Here is a 22,116-nt window from a genome sequence, read left to right as displayed (position 1 = left end):
ACTTTTGAAATCGCTCAAAAAGTTTTTAAGCTGCAAAATTATTCACCGCATCTTTTTAGGCACGACCGCGACACGGAAGTGCCTTATAGTTTCGTGTGCGAAAAATGTGTGAGATGCGATATCTCACGCAATTTTCAACCGATCGGGCTGAAATTTTAGAAGAAGTCACCTTTTCAAAAGCTAAAAAACTTTTTTTTTATCCCGATCCTCTACGTCGTTTTGAAATGCGGGCACAATTTGTAAAAATTTAATACAAATTTTCCTGTGATGCGATTATCTCTGAGAGACTTTAGTCAATCGGGTTGAAAATTTTTTTGGAAACTCGTCTCATAATAGTATGTTGACGGTCCTATTTTGGGCCTGATTCCTAACATATATACGAAATGGGGCCACCTTCAAAAATCGCTAAAAACGGTTTTTGGGCTGTAACTTTAAATCCAAGCGTTCTACAAAAAACACTTAAATGGAAAAGTTGTAGATCTTTGAAAAATACAACTTTTTTCTATTGACATCAAATCATGAAAATACTTATAACTCGAGTTAACAGCCCAAAATCGATTTTATGCAGCTAAAAAACCAATTATTTGCCATAAAACATTACGGATTTACGTTTTACATTAAAATATTAAATGTTAAAGTTGTAGACATTTGTAAAATACAACTTTTTTCTATTGACATCAAATCATGAAAATGCTTATAACTCGAGTTAACAGCCCAAAATCGATTTTATGCAGCTAAAAAACCAATTATTTGCCATAAAACATTACGGATTTACGTTTTACATGAAAATGTTAAATCTAAAAGTTGTAAATATTTTCAAAATACAAATTTTTACCGTGACAAACATTTTTTTTAACATTTTTTGACATACACAACCCTAAAAGCGATTTTTTGATACATAAATTCAATAATAACTTCGGTGCAACGTGCCCCATCCAACCCAATTATTTTCAGCAATTTTCCTATATTATTAAAAGCTGAAAGTTATATTTTGGCCTTTATCTCATACATATATACAAAATTAAACCACTTTTTAAATTAAATTATAAAAAATGCATAATTTAAGAAATACGTAATCGCTGAATACAATCCGTGTATATACTGAACTCGAAAAACCTAAACTCAATAAAGAAAATTGCTGAGATTGAAGAAAAGCTCTAAGTAGCGTACTACATCCCTCTAAACTATGCTAAATACCTAAACAATCAATTTTCTAATATTCTAATTGAAATCCTACAAACGAAATATCATCCTTTAGTTTACTTAGTCTTGAAAACTGCGATACAAAAGTGTTGTATTATTTATCTGAAATTACAATAAAATAAAATTAAAATAAGATATATTTTAAGAATATCTACAAACAAAAATAAATAATTGATACAAATACAAATAAGTTACTAATTTTCCAGTAGTTTTGATGATAGTGTTGATAACCTCCAGAAGAATACCAATCAAAACTTTGACAACAATATTGAAAATAAACAGGATAATACTGTATAAGCACCGACAGGTATTACGAACGCGAAGAACGAGCGTTTTGCGGACAAGGCGGCAAGCCAACGCAGCCGTACGGCCGCGCATGGCGCGCAAGTTGAATCATGTAACTTTTAATAATTTTGTGGAAATTGGTTGTTTATATTTTCTCATTTGCCAAACATTAAAATTTCATTATTATATTTATATCAAGATAAAAAATCAATTTTTGGTATTTATCAAATACTCACATATGTGCACCGCATTTTATTAAAGTGAGTTTTTTTAACAACTCTATATGTATTATATATACAGTCTTACATACGGCTATATAACAAGATTATATTATATAATATTGCCAGGCACTTTTTCGAGATATAAAAAATATACTTTATGATAATATGTAAATCAAATATATTAACGTGTGTCAAGTTATCGTTTAGTGTTTAATCCTGACAATCGCTTTGCCAAAATTATCTCCCTTAAGCATACCCCTAAATGCTTCAAACATATTCTCAAAACCCTCTGTGACAGACTCCTTGTGTTTGAGTTTTCCTTCTCGTAACCACTTGCAGATGTTTTCCAAACCCTCGTCCTTGCGGTCCTTCCATCGCGCGACCAGAAATCCCTGGATGGACAGCTGCTTTGATACAATCGGAGGTTGAATAATTGTACACTTCGGTAGATTTTTCGGATCTGGGTGATTGTACGAGGATATGCTGCCACAGACGGCCACTCGGCCGAAAGTATTCATTTGATATATTACCGCACTGGAAATTTCTCCGCCCACCTGGGGTTGAAAACGATAATTTTGTACAATTAAATCATTTTTTTTTTTGTACACTCATATATAAGACTGTAAAATTTACATTGTCGAAGTAGATGTCAACACCCATCGGAGCAACATCCTTCAATTTTTCGAAAAGATCGTCTTCTTTGTAGTTGATCGTTGCATCGAAACCAAGTTCGGTTATAAGCCAAACGCACTTGGCAGTAGAACCAGCAATGCCAATGGTTCTGCAACCGTATAATTTGGCCATTTGACCGACGAGGGAACCAACTGCACCAGCTGCTCCACTGACTACGATTGTATCGCCCTTTTTAGGTTTGCAAATCTCTGTTAATCCGAAGTAAGCTGTCAATCTGTAAATATAAATAATTTGGCTTATTCGCATACACTGAAATATACTTGAATCATGCATCTATATTTTACATAGGCTATCTTAATGTATTGCAGTTATTCATTTTGTCTAAGCTTTTTTATAGGTGATTCAAAATATTGACATAAATCGACGTGATCATCAATGACAAAAATCATCAATGATATATTAAAATCATCGTTTCATTTTATAAAAAGTCATTCCCAAATCACATCTAAATAAAAGTCTTTAAAAAAAGCATGTTATTTAACCAATCTTATCTGTTACATATATTTCAACAATCCTATACCCTGGTTGTCCCAAAACTCCAAGTGACACAGATACCGGCAGATCGCCTAAGTCCGGCATGAGATAAGGTAGCCTGCCAAGGAATGAATGAGCCTCGAAATTATCCGGGTGCATAATTGTGTGCGTTCTCCAGCCCATGTAGCCGACTATGTGCTTACCCACGGAGTAATCTGGATTGCGCGATTCGACGATTCGTGCCACTTGGCTGCCCAACATCGTCGTGCCCAAAGGTAGGCTGGACGAGACTTTACGCATGTATGGATCCACAGAGAGATATTCGGCTTCGACGAGGAATTCTATAACAAACGAAAGAATAATGTATAAAACCTGATGGCAAAATTTATAGCAAATAATAATAAAACTGCTATAAGTTTTGAAGGGCTGTATACACTTGTTAAATAATTCATATGCACCGGATCACAGTAGACGAGGTAACTATTTTGCTACAAACAGGATTTTTTGAAATATAAAAAAAGCATTATTTTTGCGAACATTCTTATTTAATTAAAAGTATAAACCTCCATCCTTGATATCAGGTAAATCTTCTTCCTCCAGCGAAAAATCGCTTGCTTTTGGTTCTCCTAAGAAATATTTTCTGAACACATACTTTTTGGCACGAACCATAGCGACACACCTTTTCTACTACCTGCTGCTACTAATTTCAAAAACTTGTTGATTTCTCTCGATTCTATTTCAATAAGATCTGAATTTTAGTAAAATAACTAGTCACAATGGTTATCTGTAGCGTATATACCTTGTACTGACTGCGATATTTATCAACAGCTGGCGTCAAATCAAGGCCGAGCAAAGATTTCATACTATAGCTTTTACCGTATCAGTTTATCATTTTAGTTACAAACTGGACCATACTATACTCAATTCAGCGATGCCTTCGCCATCTCTTACTTGTCGGTTCATTACATTATTTTTAACACAATTTCAAATTATACATGACTTTTTAAAACAATAGTGTAAACATGCAAGAAAAATTACACGATGTTTAGTATTAATTAAATAAACATTTATTATCACTAATATGGTTTTCACAAAGATTGTTCTTAATACGTAACATTTCAAGGCTCGATGAGGAATAAGAAGTTAAGGTAAACAATTTTTTCATACTGAAAACAACAAGATTTTGGCAGTGATTTCTCGATTTATTTTACAATCACATATTCCTACGCTTTGATTTATAAAATATGTACACAATTATCAAAGTTCGAAAGAAGTAACTACTCAAGGCTGATGGCAGTGTTGATGCCCGTCGCTTTCAACATCTTATCAGAACTCTTAGAGATTCGCATCCGTTCCTCGGGCTTCAAGATCTCCGCGATTATTTTTTCGTCGCTGCGGCGCTGCTCCGCCAGCAATCGCTTATCGCCGCCAGTCGACGATTTTTGCGAATTGACGATGAATTCGACACTTGGAGACTCGGCAGCCATCGTCGCCGCCGTTTCCTCAGTGACCACGGATAAATGTTCCGGTTGTGGATCCGTTGGAAGGGCTAGTCTACCGTTGACTTTTGCCTCCGAAGGCTTTGACTGTTTGTGCGACGGGCTGACGACGACCGCCGCGTGTGTTTTAGGAACATGCGATGATTGACTATCCTCGGGTGCATTCACAGTCATTTTAAGAATCGTCGTAGGTTCCTCATAAAGCTGTAAATTTAAATTCCATTAATTTATGTTGTGAGCTTTAGAAACAGATACAGCAGAACCTTTCATACTTACTGTATCAAAAGAAGAATCTAGGAATAATTCCTGAAGAAAACGCCTCGCAGTAATTCTGTAGGTATTATTTGCCAAACGTGAAGCTACCTCAGAGTATATACATACATCCTGCACGTAAAGATAATTATGATTTCGCAAATTCTAAAGTTATTTGAATGTAATTGGAAGAAGTTTAACTACCTGAAAAATATTGGGATATTGCTGTCTTAACCTAAGTAGCGTCTGTTGACTATGTCTAGAGAAGACTGGATTTGCTAAACGCTGCGTATGTCTCAAAATATCTCTGTAAATGAATAAAAGTATTTATTATTAATTCGGATAAACTTTTCTAAAAAAAACAAAGTTTTTAACTCTAATTACCTTCGAGTCTTATCGACAGTTCGACGAAAATCGACATCAGTCCCGACCGAATCGTTTGAGACGCTCTTTTCTCTGAAGCAAACAAGACAGATGCGCGAGTGATCACTTGTAGCTTCATACTCAGAGCTTGATTCTTCGTCCATGTCACTTGGATTTTGTCTCGATGTTGACATCGTTCTTTGCTTTGGCTTGCTGTCCTCCGGCAGTACGAGTCGATTATTCACTGTCGCTAATACGCACTCTGAATCGCTTTCGTTTATGCTTAGTTTGTTTGACGCAATCACATCAACGTTCGCTTTTGCTCGGTCATCGAGGATTATTGTGGGAATCGGAGAGAAACGATCAGAATCGCTCTCGTACATTTGTTCTTGCATCCGTTGTTGCTCTCTTTCAGGTCGAAGCAATCGAGCTATCATTCTCGTATCTTCCTGCAGAATCGATGATTCGCTTGTATTCTGAAACAAAAATGAATAATAAATGATTATTATTGAACATTGATAGTGCCGATAATGTATAGCTGCATTACCATCTATATTTATGAATATATTATGTACCTGAGTGCGTTTAGACTCGAAAACCGGTCTAGATTTATTAACTTTATCACGGAGTATCTCAGATGGTGTAGCTTCGGGGAATATCGCATGAAGCTTCCGTGGTAGACTAATACCCATATAGCGTGGATTCGAATCACTGCTGCTTTCTTCCGGTGTTGTGACAGTAGGTTGCTGTGTCGGTGTTGCAGCAATTTCCGCAATCCAGCTACGGGACGACTCAAGTTCTGATAAGCTTTGCAAAGACAGTCTTCCATCCAAACTATACATCTGTGAAATAAATGTAAACCATTGATTCGATTATTACTATTATTAACTGTCAAGTGCAAAATAACGCACCTCAAGACTACTGTGCGAGTAACTGGGCCGACGATGCCGTTGTAAACTCCTCAATTTTGCATATCCCTCTGCATCCTGTTGACTGAGCCTCTGCGCACTAGACAATGGACTAGGTGTCTCTCCTCTCTCAGGCAACATGTATCTCCTTGGTTCAATATCTGTCGCCGCACTTTCCGACCTGTTCCGTTGTCGGCGTAGCACCGGCTCAGGGGGCAGCTCAGGCTTTCCATCACTGAGACTACGGTGGTGTCGTTGAACTGAGACTGGACTGGCTGACTGTTGTTGACTGCTGCCAGACATAGAGCTACTTGTGGACGATGGCTGGACAACCGGCCAATAAGCACCACGCTTGTAGCGAACGCAAGGCCAGTTATAACAGGTGAGAATATCCGCGCCGGCGCGGCTTGTGCTCACTAAACTGAGAGCGTACATGGCAGTCGCGCGAACCGAGTAGTGAGGACTGGATTCGGCCATGGACGTAAGTAATTCGATTATGCCCAGGTTAGTCAGCTGCTCAACACCCAGCGCTGAGGTACCCACATGGCCAAGTGCCCATAATGCTGATTTTACTTTAAGAATCCGACCTGAATAAGGAAAAAAGAAGTATTGGAATTATTAATTCAGTAAATAGAACTACAGAAAATGTTTCTTTGCTGCTTTCGCCAATTATATAAATATCTGAATGAACCAGACTTTTATGATAGCATCGACTTCATATTGCTGTTATTATATCAACGTACCTTCTAAACCACAAGCGTACTCTTCACGCATATCGAGTTCACCTCTCCAGCTTCTCTCAGGTGTCGTCCTTCTTGAATCATCTTGACTAAGTTTTCTCCTAACTTCGACCATCGGTTCGCACTTCAGCGGCGTGTGCATATCTGCTTTATCAGCAATTTCTGAATCCAGGATAGTCTCCAGCCTGCTAATCCCACCTTCTGCGTCGTTCTTTTTCTCGTCAACTTTACCATCCTCCTTAGCAGCTCTATCTTCTCGGCTCTGACCACCAGAACCGTTGCTGACGCATTCCATCCTAAATCGCTGCACAATACGGGCGAACCTTTGCAGCACATTCCTACGCAACAGTAGCTGCATTCCATGATCATGCTGTACAAGTTGACCAATCATGTGAGGCGGTACGAAGACGTCCTTAGGCATCACGGGATTACCATTACTGCGCCGAATATAACAGCCATTTTCACCCCGCTGTCGACGCGTTAGTGAATCGTGAATCTCACCCTCGACGAGGCCCGCATAACGCTCTGCCAGCCCACTAGGTTTGATCCATCTCTCTAATTCTTCTGCAGCTGATGGAAGATTTCCGAAAGATGATCGCAAAGAGTACAAGCGGATTTTCAAGAGGTGGCCTTTATCGCCAAGATTGTGCAGCCATTGATCCCAATTACTTGACCATTTATCCTGTTGGTAAAAATACAATTAACGATCGCATCATTTAATAAATATAAAAAGTGTCGTAATTTATAACATTAACATTAAGATCGTATGAAGCCATACAGCATTTATAAACGAAATCAAATCATCGTTACCTCTGATTTCTGGAGCACAACTTCGAGATACTCAGGTTCTTCGCAGGCTTCATGAAGCGCCTCAAGAGCCGCGAGCGCGACGACTCTGCTGCTGTCGCTGAGCTTATTGAGCAGCAGCCCGATGGCCCACTGATGTGCGTCGACCATTTTAGCCCTCAGAATAATTCTGAGAAATTGCGTAGCGTACATTCTCGTGCTCTCCAGAGTCGAATTTTGAATTACTTTGGTCATGACTTGTCGATTCGGACCGTCTCGCATGTAGTCTAGACTTGAAATAATTAGTTTTACGTAGCAATCGTGTTTCGTAGTCACAGCGAGATCCTGGAGTTTCTCGAGAAGATTGAATGTACGGAGTGTGGCGATTCCACGCAACGAATGGCTAAGCTGACCAATAAATAAGAAGTACTTCTGGCAGCAAGTGGTGGAAACATGTCGCGGTGAAAACAGACAGTCGTGGGCTGACTGAGCTAAACGTATCGATGTCATCTGATCAGCAATGTCAGCAATTAATTCGTTTAGAAAACGCGTACCATCCGGTTCGTGAATATCGAGGAGCAAGTTAATCAGCTCACATCCTGCTAATGTTGTTTCACGAGCCATCAAAGCATTCGTGGAGAGCTCGATTCGGCTGTACTGATTTGATGATGGCTTAAAATATCTGTAATATAAAACATTATTTTACTAAATTATTTTTTTTTTAAATTACTCAATTAATTAAAAAAATATATTGTACTTAATAAACTATTAAAATGAAAATAAAGATTTTAATGCGTCCGTGTATACAAAAGCAACATACTTGACGAGTTTCTTGATAAACATTCGGTGGTCCGAATCATGTAACAAACTAAACGCATTGTCCTGGGACCTAAGTATAGACCTCACAGCGGCCCAGTTCCAAGCGAGCGCGTCCTTATTAGTGAGGACTTGCGAATCCTTAAGCAACTGCTGCATCGGTGACTCGCGGCGCAACCAATTCCGGATCGAGGACTGTCGGCGCAAATTATGCGGCATGGTTGGCCGAAGCCAAGCTCCCGCCTGCAGGAGCCGATCCATAAAAAGACTAGCCGGCGCTGGTTTGCGGCGCATCAACGAGTGCATCCGTCCCAAAATTGCCACGGCGGCAAGCGCCTGGTGACGACCGACGCTAGCTTGCTCCAGTAGGTTTGGCAGTGGTGGTGTCATGTCGCATACCTATGAAGCAAATTAATATGAAATAAGAATCCGACTTGAGATCATTTATTAAAAATGTATTTTATTTAAAATAATTATGTTTCGCAGAAATAAATAGTTAGTAATTATTCTAGTACTTATGTATGACTATTATTAAAACAGTTATCCTGTTTTCTTTTCGAATAAAAAATGCTTACCTCAGGTGGTAGAAGCGAGTGAGCTAAATGCAACAATGCGCCGAGTAACACGGCTGCTCTGACGGAAATGAAAGTGTCAGACGAGACAATAGTCTCAGCTAGCGCTCTGTGTAAACCGCATTCCAGTAAAATGTACACTAATAACCCTAGATGCAATTCCGTAATATTTGGACAGTGTGATGACAAGGAAGGCAGAATGGTCCTACCCTCGGCCGCGACAAATCCTTCTGACAGTTTCCACGAGTTTTGAAAGCGACTTGGATCGACAGCCGCAAGCGCTACGTCAGGCTCATCTGTCCACGTTGGCAAAGGCAATCCCAATAATTCATAAAGTAGCTCTAAAACGGCACCTCTCACCTAAACAAATACAAAATAATTATATAAGTTATTTCATAAGATTTAATGCAAGTATTTGAGATATTTCCCGTAACGAAAATAACGAAAAAAATGTACCGCACCTCTAATTGCTCGACGTACAGAATATCCGAAATGGCCTTGAGACCCGAGTTCTCGTTTGGATGGCAAAAGTGTATAACACCCGAATAAGATCTGAGCACGCTTAATAGAGCATGTTTGCTGGCTGCGAATCGCTGATCCCAGTCCTCATTTGATCGCTCGAGGCCCACGGATTCGAGTTCGCAGTAAGGTGCAGCGAGGCACAATAAGGACACGCTGGTCCGCGTTTCCGGATTGCAGAGCAATCGCAGCAGTACGCCGACCACTGCTTCGGTGATGGCGGGACTCTGGCCGCTTGTGGCAGCACGAGCCAAAGTGCCTACTCCACCGCAGCTGATCAGTACATTTGAATTTAGAACACCCAGTTCGCAAAGCACTGCTAGGAATACTCGAAACGCTCGATCTTTTTCTTCCATACCTTTTAATTCATATTATTTTGATTAGTTTATGACTTTGAAAATGGTTGTAATATATTTATGAAAATTGTCGTTGATTGTTCCTAATACCTCCACGAGTAATGCTGATAAGTGATCTGGCTAATGTTGGACTAAAATGTTTTGGAGCGAGGACGAGTATTCTCCTGAGAAGTCTTAATGCTTGTATCCGTTCCATTTCATTGCGGATATTAATATCCATACTACGAGCAATGAAATATGGATACTGCAGTCTATTGATTGCTACTACATCCTGCTCCTTTTTGAGCATGTAACGTATTGCCCTGAGTGCAGCTGCTCTAACTTGTGTCGCTTGGTGAACCAGTCCCACACGTAGACTAAAAGACAATAATAATATTAATAATTGAAATCTAGCTTAATTATTTAATTATCACTATCATACAATGTTGGTATCTTACCAGCAATATAATTCATCTGCACTGTATCCATATTCCGGAACTTCAGTCTCAGTAACGAGTTTGACAATAGCATTAAGGTATGCCAATTTCTTAGCGTCGGATACCCCATGTCTCTGGCACAGGTTAGATAAAGCCTCTGTGATGTTCTCCTTGAAATCTGGATAAATTTAAAAATAAGTTCAAAGTCAGTCTTATACTAAAATATGATTCTATAAATAAACTTATGCTTATTTTTAATTTTCAATTACTAAATCTAAAATTAATATTTTCAAGAACTTTAATTACATTAAAGATTCTACAACAAGATATCTATTCATTACCGACAGCCACGTATTGAAATAAAGTCAGGTCCTCGACTGTACAACTATCAACAAACTTTGTAACAAGTTAATTATTGAGTTTCTGAAAATTGGAGCAGTCACCCAATTACACTTTTTCCACTATATAACAAAATGCCTAAAAATAGTTTCCCATTCAATTCTCTGCAGTTTCAAAACAAAGCTGACTCCAAACCCAAACTTTTTAAGATCACGCTTTAAAAATACCATTGTTAACAATATAGGCAGAAAAAACAAAAACAAGAGCGCGATATGAGAGTCTACATTGTAACTTGTGCACTTGACTGCTCTGAAAATACACGACATGTCGCGTTTTCTGATGCTCCTTGGAGACTCGGTACCATCGAGACCCATCGGTGCAAGGATACTCGAAAGCCACCGATTCTCGGAAGAAGCTGTGAAACGCAGGACTCTCTCAGCGGCAAGAAACCGGAGAGATTAGGATCCTAACCTTTTGACAGATCGAACTCCACGCAGTTTTCCTCCTGATCGTGCCTGTGACCTGTGAACGAAGCAGTTTAGCGTTAGAAAGCGAAAAAACACGGACGAACAAACAAAAAGATTTATCATTCAAGGACGTACGCCGGTGTGGAGTGTTCGAGCGAAGGCTGCGGTTCCAGATCATCCAGCTCGAGATTGCCATAGCTGCATCGGTCGCCGCGCCGGTACAGAGACTAGCGACGGCGAGGACGAGGATCCGGCTGGTGTTCGACGATGCCGGTGGACATCATCTCCGCTACCTGCTAACACTGCCGTCGCCTCTGCGGCGAAGACGTCGTCCCGCTGCTACTATTGCTGCAGATTATGATGAGGTTCACGCGCATACTACTGCCGCCGCGGACTGATGCACTATAGCACGAATAATCCAGTTTCGAATGAGGCATGCATGCGTTGTTGTCAGTTCACGACACCGTGAGACGACGCACCAATCAGCAGACAACGACAACTGACTGCAGTCTGCACTGAACACAGAACACTGAAGTCTGAACACTCTGAACTGCACTTATTTCGATGTGGCGGCTCCTGACGGCCAAATGCGTGTGTGCATCATCGTGCGCTGCGAATACGATACTACAAGTATACATATTACATATAGATATAGATTTGGGCTGGATTCGATTAGCTCTGTCTCGTTCTAGTGTAATATGTATATAGTATTATATTATGTTGTTAATATACCCCGGCCTACGTTACCGATGCAGACATGTGGGCACCCGGCACAGTGCGAATTATACTATATATGCACTGAATAAATAGGTCTGTTCCTGTTTCGTATGGCGTGGGATCAGGATATTTGCGGAATAGGCGGGAGGATAGCTGAGAATTTGAATATTACATTTATTTGATGGTGTTAAATTAGAATACTTACTTAATTTCTTTGATATAATAGCTATACTTTTATTTTTACATCAGGTACAAAATATCGACAACATTTACATTACATTTTTTGTGTGCATATGTACATACATACATACACATATATCACTTTTAAATAGCCTTTGATGTATGTACAATGTAGAAAAACAGTAGTGATTATCATCAATAATTAGAAAATATATTCATTTTGATTTTGCATTTTTAACGATTCTGTTATACTGTGTACTTATTATAATTTACTAACACTAATAATCATCAAAAAGAAAAAAATTAAATCAAAATTAAATTTGGTCTCAAGGAATGGGTATATTTCTTGCTGTGCACCATCTTGATATTGTTCGGATAGAAGGCAATGGCATCTTTTGTCTTAATAATTCTTCATAACCTCGGGTCCCACATTCTTGTTTCAACTTAATGGCTTTCATCATTGTTTTGTGAGACCAACTAGTAACAGATTTTGGATTATTATGCCTTAATTCAAGAGCTCTTATTTGGTCATCAGTAAAGACATCTGTTAAGTATGTTTTATGATCTATTTTTTCTTCTTTGGCTAATTGTTGTAGCTTATGATTTACCGATACTAATTTTTTTCTCAATGTATCGTTTAACTTTAGCTGTTTTAGTAACAGTTTATCCATTTTCTCAAAACGTTCATCTGCAATTTTTTTCGCTTCAGCTTTATTTAAAATGATACCTGTAGTTTGTGCTGTTGAAGTATCTGAGTCTGATTCTGATTCTTTTGTTTCAGTTGTATCATTAACTGATTCTGAATCGGTTATTTGGACTTTTGCTTTATGTATGCTTGAAGGTCCAGGAATAATTATTGGTGTTTTACTATTTGCCATTCTCAATTGATTTAAAATATCTTGAGGTTTTAAAATGCTAGTCAATGTAGATTGAACTACTTTTCCTTGACTGTTCAAGTTGTACACTTCAACTTGTACACTATTTGCAGAATTGGTTTCTTTTGTATCATCAGATGATAGCAATTTTAACGTTGATAATGAGTCTGTTGATCCAGTTGTACTTGCAACATTTATCACTGCTGGCTGTGAAACATCATTAGTCAAATTTGTATGCGGAATGCCTAATACTTTTGTCTCTTTGACAATGCGGTCACCAAAAATTGTTGGTACAGCATCACATTTCAATTTCTTTGTACCATCAACTCTAACTTTTTCCCACATATGAGGTTCAAAATGAGCCTGTAATATTATATTATTTAACAGTGCAAAAATTTTATTTTTAAAATTCATCTATTATATCACCAACCTCGCACAAGACAGCACTTTGATGGTATTTCCAATCTTTCATGTCCATATTTTTTATCCATTTAGCCATCAGAATAGGATTGTGACGTGGAAAACTGTTCATCTTCAATTTTTTTTTTGAAGAATTTTGACAGTTTCTGTATGAACACGGAGGCATGCTTGTTTGTTTAATTTAGATACTTTTCAATCCAATGCTACTAAAAAAAAATAACATTCATCAAAACTGCACTTATTTAAATAAATTATGCTAATATATTTTTAATAAAACTAATATTTTATTACGTTTAGAAACAAATTTATTAATTAATGATAGTGTTTTTGTTTACCTTCTAACGTGTATGTATATTAACTAAATGACTACGGTTACTCTATTCAAGAAAGCCAAGATATCATTCAAAAACCAAAGACATCATTTTTTTAACCGTTGTACATTAGCTTTTAAAAAAATGGTTTATCTCAATATTTTGTGGTTTTGTTGATGAAACTGAACAGTCAAATCTACATATATAGGCTTCTCGCTATATAAAATGGCAGCGACCAATCGGTCATCGGCAACTGGAGTTCCTACTTTCAGTAATATGTTTGTCACAAATGGTCATAGTTGATTTATAATGTTGTTGTGTTATCAAATATAGATTACTAACAATAGAATGGGTTATATTAAGTATAATGCGATTAACTTTTCCATTCATTAATAATTTGTGCATATTATATTGAAAACAAATTCAAAACTATAAAGGTATATAAATCTTGACTTTGTAACGCGACTTATCATAATGACAATACTGACAGGACAAACAAACCTATTTTTTTAAATTACTGTATTCTAAATATTAAAATTAAACATTATTTTCTTATTCTTGGAACGCATATCAATAAAAAAATTAATAAAAAATTACAAAAATATTAAGTGTAAAAAAATGTAAAAAAGCGTATAAGTAGCCAAACTATAAAATGAAAACTAATTAAATAATATACTAAAGTTATTAAGCTTTTTATTTTATTGTAATTTAAAATTAATATCACTTAACTTTGTTAGTTAGTTATAATAGGATCACTATATAATGGGAAAATACGTATATTCATGTTATATATGTATATGGACTTTATAATCAAGTTTTTACTTGAGTCAGACATCAATGTAGAATATAGGTTAGGTTTTTGTAAGATGGTTTCAAAATAAAGCATATATTTGGACATTTTTAAACTGTATATTTGAGTCTATAAATAAATCTGGCTTAATTGTTAAATACTATTTTGCTGTATCTATCATAAGTAAATTATTCATCATTCGGTATAATTTTGAATGATTTATTATACTTGTCAATATGTCTAAGTTACATATTTATAGGTTATAATAGTAAATTGTGTTTTTAATACAAACAAAACATTACACAATATCTTCTTCCTATCTCATCATTAAAATTTTAAACACTATTCATATTGACTTAATTTGTAAATTTTTAAGAATTATTTATCTTCTTTCGGTTTTGTAACTGCTAATATTTTTTTACATGTTTTATAGTTCAGATTTATTACAATGGTTCAACAAAATGAATTTCAAGCTGTGGTACTTGCTGGTGGCAAAGGTTCTCGCATGACAGAACTTACTGCAGGGAGGCCAAAATGTCTATTACCAATAGCAAATATGCCAATGATATGGTACCCACTGAAACTTTTAGAACAATCAGGATTTACAGAAGCAATTGTTGTTGTATCAGAATGTGTGAAATCAGATGTTGTTACAGCTGTTGATAAGCTTAATCTGAACATCAAAGCTGAAATAGTTGGAGTTGCAGATGCAGAGGATATAGGCACTGCTGATTCTCTTAGACTGATTCATGAGAAAATCCATTCTGACTTAGTGGTTGTATCGTCTGATTTGATTGCAAATATTGATTTATCCGAGACCCTGAACCTGTACAGAAAGCACAATGCTAGTTTGACAGCATTGATTCTTCAACCAGCTAAGACACCTCAAGATTTTGTGCAACCTGGCCCAAAAAGCAAACAGAAAGCAGAGAGAGATTTGATTGGCATTGATAATGAAACTGGTCGTATGGTCTTTCTTGCTTCAGCTTCAGATTTTGAAGAATCTATAAAAATGCCTGCAAAGTTATTGAAAAAGCATTCTAATTTCACTGTTTACTCAAAATTGTTGGATGCACATTTATATGTGATTAACAAGTGGGTTTTGGACTTTTTAGTTCATCATAAGTAAGTTTATTTTACATGTAATGTATAAATGGTATAAACTTGTAAAGCTAATTCAAAACCATTTTATATAGAAATTTTAGTACCCTGAAAGGTGAACTATTGCCGTACATAGTTAAAAAACAATTGGATAAACCCAAAAGTGTTTCTGAGGATAAAAATGCATCTGTTGTAAAAATGGATACAAAGAAGGATGTTTTTAGATTCGCATTAGAAAAACCTTTTGATGCGTTAATAAGAAGCATGTCATCTTTCAATGATCATGAAACAGATTTAGAAGACGCATATCACAATGACATCATTAAATGTTACGCTCATGTCATGAATGGGAAATTTGGACTGCGTGCTAATACATTACAAATGTACAGTTTGGCTAACGCAGTGGTAAGTAGTCACTAAGAATTATACTTGAAAACAAATCAAATCAATCGTAGATCTGAAATTAAAATTTTTTGTATTTTTCTCATAGGTGAATGATTGGTATGAAATGAAAAAAGAAGGTGATTTGCCATGTTCAAGCATTTCTCAAAATGCTACAGTAAAGAGTACACAATTACAAAGTTGCAGAATTGATGAAAATGCAATTGTCAGTGAGAAAACTTCTTTAAAACAAAGTTATCTTAGCAATAATGTTGTGGTTGAACCTAAAACAAGAATATCTAAGAGTGTTATTATGAACAATGTAACAATTAAGGAAAGGTAAGATAGAAGATTTTAATTTTTTTTCATGTCTAAGTTAAACATAAAAAAATATAAATTCTAACGAATTCCATTTCTTTTTTGTTGCAGATGTGTGATTGAGAATTGCATCATTTGCAATGGAAGCACCATTGAAGAAGGCACACAGTTGAAGGACTGCTTAGTAGGGGCACAGCATGTGGTACCATCTGGAAGTATCCACAACCGTGAAGTTTTGACCGATATTGATAGGCTAATGGAAATTTAATAAAAATATATATTTTTATTTTAAAGTTTACTGCAATTGTAATTATTACATCACTGATTATCTTCATTTTGTATATATATATATATATATATATATATATATATATTTTAGTTTGATTTTATAAAGATAATTGAAAGTTCATATAAATAAACCATTTATATTTTACAAAAATAAATTTTATTTTGATTCAAATCTTTTGAATTCTCGCGCAAGATAATTTACTAACCCAACTTGACATCCGGCATCCGGTCCTGATCGACTCGCGCATATCTCGGAGTTTAGTTCGGTTCGTTTTCACGTTCCCTTCGTCTCTTTTCCAAGTGCTCTTCGTGCAAGATGGTGAGGACAAATTTTCGCAAATAAAATCTAATTATTACACTGTAATCTCAATTCTACCGAACAAGCAAATACTGTCAATTTACTGAGAAAAGTTTGTATAAACTATACCCGTATATATTTATTGACCCAGAAACTTTTTTTTACAATTTAACAAGATAAAGTGTTTGATAGGTTAGAGAGCGATTGGTGTTTACATGCGCTCACTTTAGTAATTGTTGCCAGTAATATTGTTATTCATATTATTGGTGTTCGTAGTATCCATTTGTTTCGTAACTTTTTACCCGATTGATTACTTTATTTTGATCTTTTGAACAACTTTGAGAACTACAGTGTACTGGTTCTACTATGTGGTACTAGCAGTATTGTTTGATTTGGTGTAACTCAAATTGAGAGTGCTTGGGTGCATAGTGAAGTGATCATTAAATTTCAACAATTATTTTCAATTTACAGACGAAGGGTACATCGAGCTTTGGTAAGCGGCGCAATAAGACACACACGCTGTGCAGGCGGTGTGGTCGCAGCTCGTATCACATTCAGAAGTCACAGTGCGCACAATGTGGCTACCCCAGGAAGAAGATGCGCTCCTGTAAGTACTATTTTAATTACATATTCTTGGCAATATTCAGCTCATTATCATAAAAATCACTTAATTTTCAATACACAAAAGTTTGCTACTTCAATTACCCAATAACAATATCATATTTCTTAAGATTAATTTCATGTATTATAACCATGCATAAACTAAATGATTTTTTGTATAAGAGTTATGCTTTTGTTAAAAAAACTTCTGAAGCATTTATGTTAAAGTAAATACGTTAAAACCTGTTGATTAATCAAGACAGTAAAATGTGCTTCGTATTATTATTTGGAAAAAAGTTTTGATGATTAGAAAATAATGCAGTTTATCGGTTTAAAACTCAATTGTTGCGTGTTAGATTATTGATTGGCTTTATATTGAACTATATATATTTTGCTTTGAATATTACAGAGCAGACTTTAAATACTAATGGCAACAAAAATTAATTTTATTTTAGTTTTATTTTAATTGTTAATAATGTCAGATATAATATTACATTGAAAGTTTAGCTATGTATGATTTATTACCATGGATACTCTATGTAATTACAGTTAATCTACAGAAAATTTGATTACAAAAACTAATAAATTTTGTATTTGCTTTGTTCAACAGACAACTGGTCCATCAAGGCTAAGAGGAGGAAGACCACTGGTACTGGTCGCATGCGTACCCTGAAGATTGTGCGCCGCAAGTTCAGGTGAGGCTCATTTATTTATAAGTAGATTTATGTGTGACTTATTTTGAAGATAATTTATTCAAAATTATATTGAAATGGTCCATGTGTAGTGATTATTTCTATTTTATTATTTTGAACATAATTAGGAATGAAAAAAGTTAATTAATATTAAATTACTTATAATTTTGGTTTAGTGCAGCCTCGACATAAAATATTGATTATTGATGGTTAAACATTTTCTAATGTTTATATTTAAACAAAACAGAATCAAATTTAAAAAATTTTGTCATGACCTACCATAAAAATTTATGTTTAAAATTTTCCGCCATAATAAAGAAATAAACTGTCCAATAATACCTAACGATTGATCGAAGCTTTGTTTGAATCTATTTCTAATTCTTTTTTTATTTTTTACAGGAACGGATTCAGGGAGGGACTACCGAAGCCCAAGGCTGTTGCCGCCAAGTAATTGTAACGAACTTGTTTAAATAAAAAAACCTAAGGTTTTTGCTAAAAAAATCGCAACCAAACTTTCTTTTCATTGAATTTCCCGTCACTTCTTTATCCTCATCCTTTGCAGCCTTGGTCAAAGCTAACTCTCCGACTCAGCTCCAGTCTGTCGACTTTGGCATTATGTCAGAACGACGTACTTATATATCTCTATAAAACTCGACAATCGAAGCATCTAAGTCTTCTATAATCAAAGCTTATCTGCGTAATTTACAAGCGCCTAAGACAGCGACGGATAGCTTACTCACAAAAGAAAAAGTAAATAAAAGCAGTAAAGTTGCATTTTCGTCATCAGCGGAATTTTGCGCGCAAACGTATTTCATTGTTTTGATTTTCGAACTGTTTAATGCCAAATGCGCTTTAATCGCATTATAAATAAACGCGTGACAGAACTTGTAATTAAATCGAGATCGACTTGTTCTATTCTTATTCTGATATTTTTTGTTATTTTTACAGTAAAGATGATTTGGCAAAAATAACGTTCATTAATAGCTCCAAAAAAAAGGATAAATGTCTTAGGACCTATATTCCTCTACAGTGTTGTCTTTTCAAACTTCACAATAGATTCGATACATTCCGCAGCTTATAGTAAAGTATAAGAAAATCCATTGTTACAAAAATTATCAACAAACAGGCAGAGTACGATTCCTAGAAGTGCTTTCGATCCTATAAAGCGCGAACATCGAAAGTACTCGATCAATCCAAAAGTCAACCACACGCGCGAAAATCTGCAATAACTTGTACAAATTTGCATTCGGCCGATACCTGCAAATATCCGCATTCAAATAGAAGACCCAACTCTCAGTGCATCGCCGTCTTCGACGCTGCACTGCATATATTATAACATATATCTATATGAATGCAGAGAGAGAGAGAGAGAGAGAGACGCGTCCGTTGGCGCGGCTATTTAAACGAGGAGCCGCGGCGACGAGTCACCAGTCTTCCGACAGCCGCCAACGAGATCGAGATATAGGAGCTCGAGTCAGCGTGAGAGCCGCGCCGTCGATCGGTATAGAGAGCGAAAGCCGATTTTCACGTGCGCATAGGAGGAGAGCAGAGGGACTTATACTCGCTCTCCCCTTCATCGCAAGCCGGTGCGGAAAGTTATGCCACTTTGCTGTCAACCGACCTCCCGTTTGCACAAGCGCCAGAGAATCAAGAAGTTTATTAATTACCTCAGTCAGGGAGGATAAGACGCGAAGACCGATAACAAGCAGACAGTTGTGTCCTTTGGGTGTAACAAGCTTTTTTGGATACATACTTCTGCGAATTTTGGTCGCTGCTGTTTTTCAAAGTAGCTCGAATTTCTTGGCTGATATTTGAGTTCTCAACGTTTCTTCGAAGAACGAGTACTTACTTACACTGCGTGGAGCTGAGAGTGAAATAGATCATGGGCGTCTTCAGTAAGATGTTCGGTGAGTAGAAAAATAGAAAATATGATTTGCTAGAGATTGCAGAACTTCATTCGCTTGGTTCGTGATTCGGTGAATAACTAAAATTAAATTTTGGCACTGCCGATACTAATGTATGACGTAAAACGACGCGCGCGGAAGCGATGTCGTGCAGTTTTCTATAAATAATCTCTCCTTGTCGGGAAAATCTGTTTTCACGAGAATCAACGCTGGGAAAACGATGTAAACAAGCGAATATGGCGCAGATTCGATGTAGGTATACGTCGCGCGGCTGACGTGATCTGCGGCGTAACTACTTTTTTACTACTGCGAAGTGAGAAATTTACTTTGTCGCGTTTTTCAGATGTACAGCATGACCATACTTTTGATATTATTAAAATCAGAGTATATACTAGTGGATTCGACATTTGGAAATAGTTGAATTCAAATATTGACACGATTTCATTCTTATCTGAAGTCCTGAAAGGTCGTCGTTCTCAGTGTTGCTAATCGTTCCAAGTAAACTCTATTATGGTGTTCTTCTTTATCACATCAGCTAAAGTCGCGCGCAGTTGTCAACATTCCCTCTAATACTGCCTCGTAAAAAATAACAATACACGAATTGGAACCAATCGTTTCTCTCAATGAACAGGCAAATACCTGCTGCTCACGAATACCTTGAGCTGCGGCATGATGATGGCCGCGGGTGACTTGATGCAGCAGCGCAGCGACTTCCTCAAAAAGCACTTGACGAAATCGACAGCGGCGAACGAACAAACAACGAACGTCTTGTCCCAGCACACGAAGAAGCTTGCGAATAGCCTGGACGACGAGTTGGAGAACCTCCAGAGCGTCGTCCGAATAGTCGCTAAGAACGAGGCACCGGTCGCGGCCAACACGGCCGACGGCTACGACTGGATCAGAACGCGGAACATGGCCACCGTGGGTCTGCTCCAGGGCCCCTTTCATCACTACTTCTACGCCGTTCTCGAGAAATTCGTGCCCGGAAGAAGCGCTGTGTCGATCGTTAAGAAGACATTGCTGGACCAGAGCATCGCCAGTCCTACGTGTCTGGGGATCTTCTTCTTCGGACTCGGTGTGATGGAGAACAGGAACCTCAAGGAGATCAACAGCGAGGTCAAGCTCAAGCTCGTCGACACTTGGAAGGTTCGCATTGAATTATGTAATTGTAATCGCGTTACACGACGCGATTGCCGGTTGGTAGATAAGGAGATATTCTCGTATCAGAGATTTTAAATACCTGCATTATCTAAGTAGTGGCTTTTATCAAACGAGCAGCTGATCGAGAGCTTGATTTTTCCCCCAAGCCCGCGATATATCTTCGGGAAATGCAAGGATTCGTTGTGATAACGAGAAAATTGTCTTTGTTCCTAGGTGGACTGCATGTTCTGGCCTCCCACGCAGTTCATCAACTTCATGCTGATACCCCTGCAGTATCGGGTGATGTACATCAACTTCATGACGATGATCTACGACATGTTCCTGTCGTACATGAAATACGTGAGTTTCAATCGAACGGTTTGTTTTAATAAATGTTTGAGTATGAGTATACGAAAATAAAATGCTCCTACCCTTTTGTGCCCCAGGACGCAGAATTCGAGTGAACGAAATCCAATCAGAAAACAAAGAGAATAAAAGGAGGAACTGCAGCGACGCTGGTCAACGTCGCGCTCGAGTTCGCAGAGCCAAAATTTTCCAAAACGTCCGCAATTATCAGATGAGAAGATAAGATGTTCTACGCATCGGAAAAGTCTCGAAGACATCGTCATCGCAGGATCGCACTGTGGAAGGTTTTTCTCCAGAACATTCCGTGCTTGGAAAGTATTTCGAAAATTCCTAATCAGATAAAGGCGTAAGAAGACAGTTAGGAGAGGAGGAGACACGAAATCGACTGTACGGGACAACGAGCTTTTGAGCTGCGTGTCTCGTGATTGTATGAAGTAAAGCAAAAATTGTAAAATGACGCACTGACACAATATGTACTTTTTTATCAAGAAACAATGAAGATAAATAATTTTTTTATACTAATTATTTAAACGAATTAATTGCGTTAAACGTCCCTCGATACCTTTATTCTTATGTCTTCTATTGAACTTTCCTAAAATAGTATTATAAATACAACAGTTAGAAAAGGAATAGTTGCCTGATCTACTGGACATTAGCAAAAAAAAAAACACTACTTTTTCTCTAGAAAAGTTAAAAATTTTTAACCGCATGCACAAAAGCTACTTACTTATCTGTTTACAGTCTCATTTTTTTGCATCTTTCCAGTCTATACTGTTAATTGTTTGTTCTATGGATTAAGGCCTTTCTGATAAACTTTCTAAACGAA

The 22,116-nt window shown here is 37.0% G+C and overlaps 6 protein-coding genes across 13 annotated transcripts; 3 read left to right on the top strand and 3 right to left on the bottom strand.

The window, feature by feature from the left end:
• Positions 1-1,725: 1,725 nt before the first annotated feature.
• On the bottom strand, positions 1,726-11,432 carry LOC100119040 (rapamycin-insensitive companion of mTOR). Its single transcript, XM_016988865.3, has 18 exons — positions 11,045-11,432; positions 10,914-10,964; positions 10,125-10,281; positions 9,778-10,043; positions 9,274-9,689; positions 8,816-9,172; positions 8,245-8,639; positions 7,449-8,106; positions 6,642-7,320; positions 5,902-6,485; positions 5,566-5,832; positions 5,012-5,466; positions 4,832-4,934; positions 4,652-4,759; positions 3,440-4,579; positions 2,923-3,217; positions 2,343-2,616; positions 1,726-2,263 (listed from the first exon to the last, which is right to left on the bottom strand). The coding sequence occupies exons 1-15, from the start codon at positions 11,103-11,105 to the stop codon at positions 4,154-4,156; spliced, it is 4,983 nt and encodes a 1,660-aa protein (XP_016844354.1). The 5' UTR covers positions 11,106-11,432; the 3' UTR covers positions 1,726-2,263; positions 2,343-2,616; positions 2,923-3,217; positions 3,440-4,153.
• On the bottom strand, positions 1,913-3,545 carry LOC100119006 (prostaglandin reductase 1-like). The gene is made up of 4 exons (XM_001602809.6): positions 3,440-3,545; positions 2,923-3,217; positions 2,343-2,616; positions 1,913-2,263 (listed from the first exon to the last, which is right to left on the bottom strand). The coding sequence occupies exons 1-4, from the start codon at positions 3,543-3,545 to the stop codon at positions 1,913-1,915; spliced, it is 1,026 nt and encodes a 341-aa protein (XP_001602859.1).
• An 85-nt stretch (positions 11,433-11,517) lies between the features above and the next one.
• On the top strand, positions 11,518-16,436 carry Eif2b3 (eukaryotic translation initiation factor 2B, subunit 3 gamma, 58kDa). Of its 7 annotated transcripts, none has more exons than XM_032598656.1 (5): positions 11,518-11,539; positions 14,636-15,327; positions 15,399-15,708; positions 15,794-16,023; positions 16,114-16,300. In XM_032598656.1, exons 2-5 carry the CDS (start codon positions 14,651-14,653, stop codon positions 16,268-16,270), a joined length of 1,374 nt encoding a protein of 457 aa, XP_032454547.1. In that variant the 5' UTR covers positions 11,518-11,539; positions 14,636-14,650; the 3' UTR covers positions 16,271-16,300.
• On the bottom strand, positions 11,836-14,252 carry LOC100678688. 2 transcript variants are annotated; one of them, XM_003427688.5, is made up of 3 exons: positions 13,437-14,252; positions 13,112-13,304; positions 11,836-13,044 (listed from the first exon to the last, which is right to left on the bottom strand). In XM_003427688.5, exons 2-3 carry the CDS (start codon positions 13,265-13,267, stop codon positions 12,133-12,135), a joined length of 1,068 nt encoding a protein of 355 aa, XP_003427736.1. In that variant the 5' UTR covers positions 13,268-13,304; positions 13,437-14,252; the 3' UTR covers positions 11,836-12,132. The 2 variants fall into 2 exon arrangements, with proteins under 2 accessions (XP_003427736.1, XP_016844355.1); XM_016988866.3 differs by having other exon boundaries at positions 13,112-13,307; positions 13,437-13,690.
• A 44-nt stretch (positions 16,437-16,480) lies between the features above and the next one.
• Positions 16,481-18,387, top strand: LOC100119072 (60S ribosomal protein L37). Its single transcript, XM_001601012.5, has 4 exons — positions 16,481-16,609; positions 17,060-17,195; positions 17,799-17,883; positions 18,280-18,387. Exons 1-4 carry the CDS (start codon positions 16,607-16,609, stop codon positions 18,329-18,331), a joined length of 276 nt encoding a protein of 91 aa, XP_001601062.1. The 5' UTR covers positions 16,481-16,606; the 3' UTR covers positions 18,332-18,387.
• A 796-nt stretch (positions 18,388-19,183) lies between these two features.
• LOC100117616 (mpv17-like protein 2) lies at positions 19,184-21,815 on the top strand. The gene is made up of 4 exons (XM_001601098.6): positions 19,184-19,787; positions 20,416-20,930; positions 21,159-21,284; positions 21,371-21,815. Exons 1-4 carry the CDS (start codon positions 19,763-19,765, stop codon positions 21,386-21,388), a joined length of 684 nt encoding a protein of 227 aa, XP_001601148.1. The 5' UTR covers positions 19,184-19,762; the 3' UTR covers positions 21,389-21,815.
• Positions 21,816-22,116: the final 301 nt, after the last annotated feature.

Source organism: Nasonia vitripennis, chromosome 1 (genome assembly GCF_009193385.2).
Source record: "Nasonia vitripennis strain AsymCx chromosome 1, Nvit_psr_1.1, whole genome shotgun sequence".
NCBI lineage: Eukaryota > Metazoa > Arthropoda > Insecta > Hymenoptera > Pteromalidae > Nasonia > Nasonia vitripennis.
Note: the sequence above shows the minus strand (reverse complement) of the source record. Positions and strands in the feature narration are given on the sequence as shown.

What these genes read in the sequence shown, in the direction of transcription:
- LOC100119006 (XM_001602809.6), bottom strand. Translation starts at nt 3,545, where the DNA reads ATGGTTCGTGCCAAAAAGTATGTGTTCAGAAAATATTTCTTAGGAGAA. An exon ending in ACCTGATATCAAGGATGGAG is followed by an intron (nt 3,218 to 3,439) that starts GTTTATACTTTT and finishes CGTTTGTTATAG; the next exon opens with AATTCCTCGTCGAAGCCGAA. An exon ending in TTGACATCTACTTCGACAAT is followed by an intron (nt 2,264 to 2,342) that starts GTAAATTTTACA and finishes TTTCAACCCCAG; the next exon opens with GTGGGCGGAGAAATTTCCAG.
- LOC100119040 (XM_016988865.3), bottom strand. Translation starts at nt 11,105, where the DNA reads ATGGCAATCTCGAGCTGGATGATCTGGAACCGCAGCCTTCGCTCGAAC. An exon ending in GGAGTTCGATCTGTCAAAAG is followed by an intron (nt 10,282 to 10,913) that starts GTTAGGATCCTA and finishes AAATTTATCCAG; the next exon opens with ATTTCAAGGAGAACATCACA. An exon ending in AATATCCCAATATTTTTCAG is followed by an intron (nt 4,760 to 4,831) that starts GTAGTTAAACTT and finishes CTTTACGTGCAG; the next exon opens with GATGTATGTATATACTCTGA.
- LOC100678688 (XM_003427688.5), bottom strand. Translation starts at nt 13,267, where the DNA reads ATGCCTCCGTGTTCATACAGAAACTGTCAAAATTCTTCAAAAAAAAAA. An exon ending in AAAGTGCTGTCTTGTGCGAG is followed by an intron (nt 13,045 to 13,111) that starts GTTGGTGATATA and finishes ATAATATTACAG; the next exon opens with GCTCATTTTGAACCTCATAT.
- Eif2b3 (XM_032598656.1), top strand. Translation starts at nt 14,651, where the DNA reads ATGGTTCAACAAAATGAATTTCAAGCTGTGGTACTTGCTGGTGGCAAA. An exon ending in ACAGTTTGGCTAACGCAGTG is followed by an intron (nt 15,709 to 15,793) that starts GTAAGTAGTCAC and finishes TTTTTCTCATAG; the next exon opens with GTGAATGATTGGTATGAAAT. An exon ending in AATGTAACAATTAAGGAAAG is followed by an intron (nt 16,024 to 16,113) that starts GTAAGATAGAAG and finishes TTTTTGTTGCAG; the next exon opens with ATGTGTGATTGAGAATTGCA.
- LOC100119072 (XM_001601012.5), top strand. An exon ending in CAGGAAGAAGATGCGCTCCT is followed by an intron (nt 17,196 to 17,798) that starts GTAAGTACTATT and finishes TTTGTTCAACAG; the next exon opens with ACAACTGGTCCATCAAGGCT. An exon ending in ATTGTGCGCCGCAAGTTCAG is followed by an intron (nt 17,884 to 18,279) that starts GTGAGGCTCATT and finishes TATTTTTTACAG; the next exon opens with GAACGGATTCAGGGAGGGAC.
- LOC100117616 (XM_001601098.6), top strand. Translation starts at nt 19,763, where the DNA reads ATGGGCGTCTTCAGTAAGATGTTCG. An exon ending in CGTCTTCAGTAAGATGTTCG is followed by an intron (nt 19,788 to 20,415) that starts GTGAGTAGAAAA and finishes CTCAATGAACAG; the next exon opens with GCAAATACCTGCTGCTCACG. An exon ending in AGCTCGTCGACACTTGGAAG is followed by an intron (nt 20,931 to 21,158) that starts GTTCGCATTGAA and finishes CTTTGTTCCTAG; the next exon opens with GTGGACTGCATGTTCTGGCC.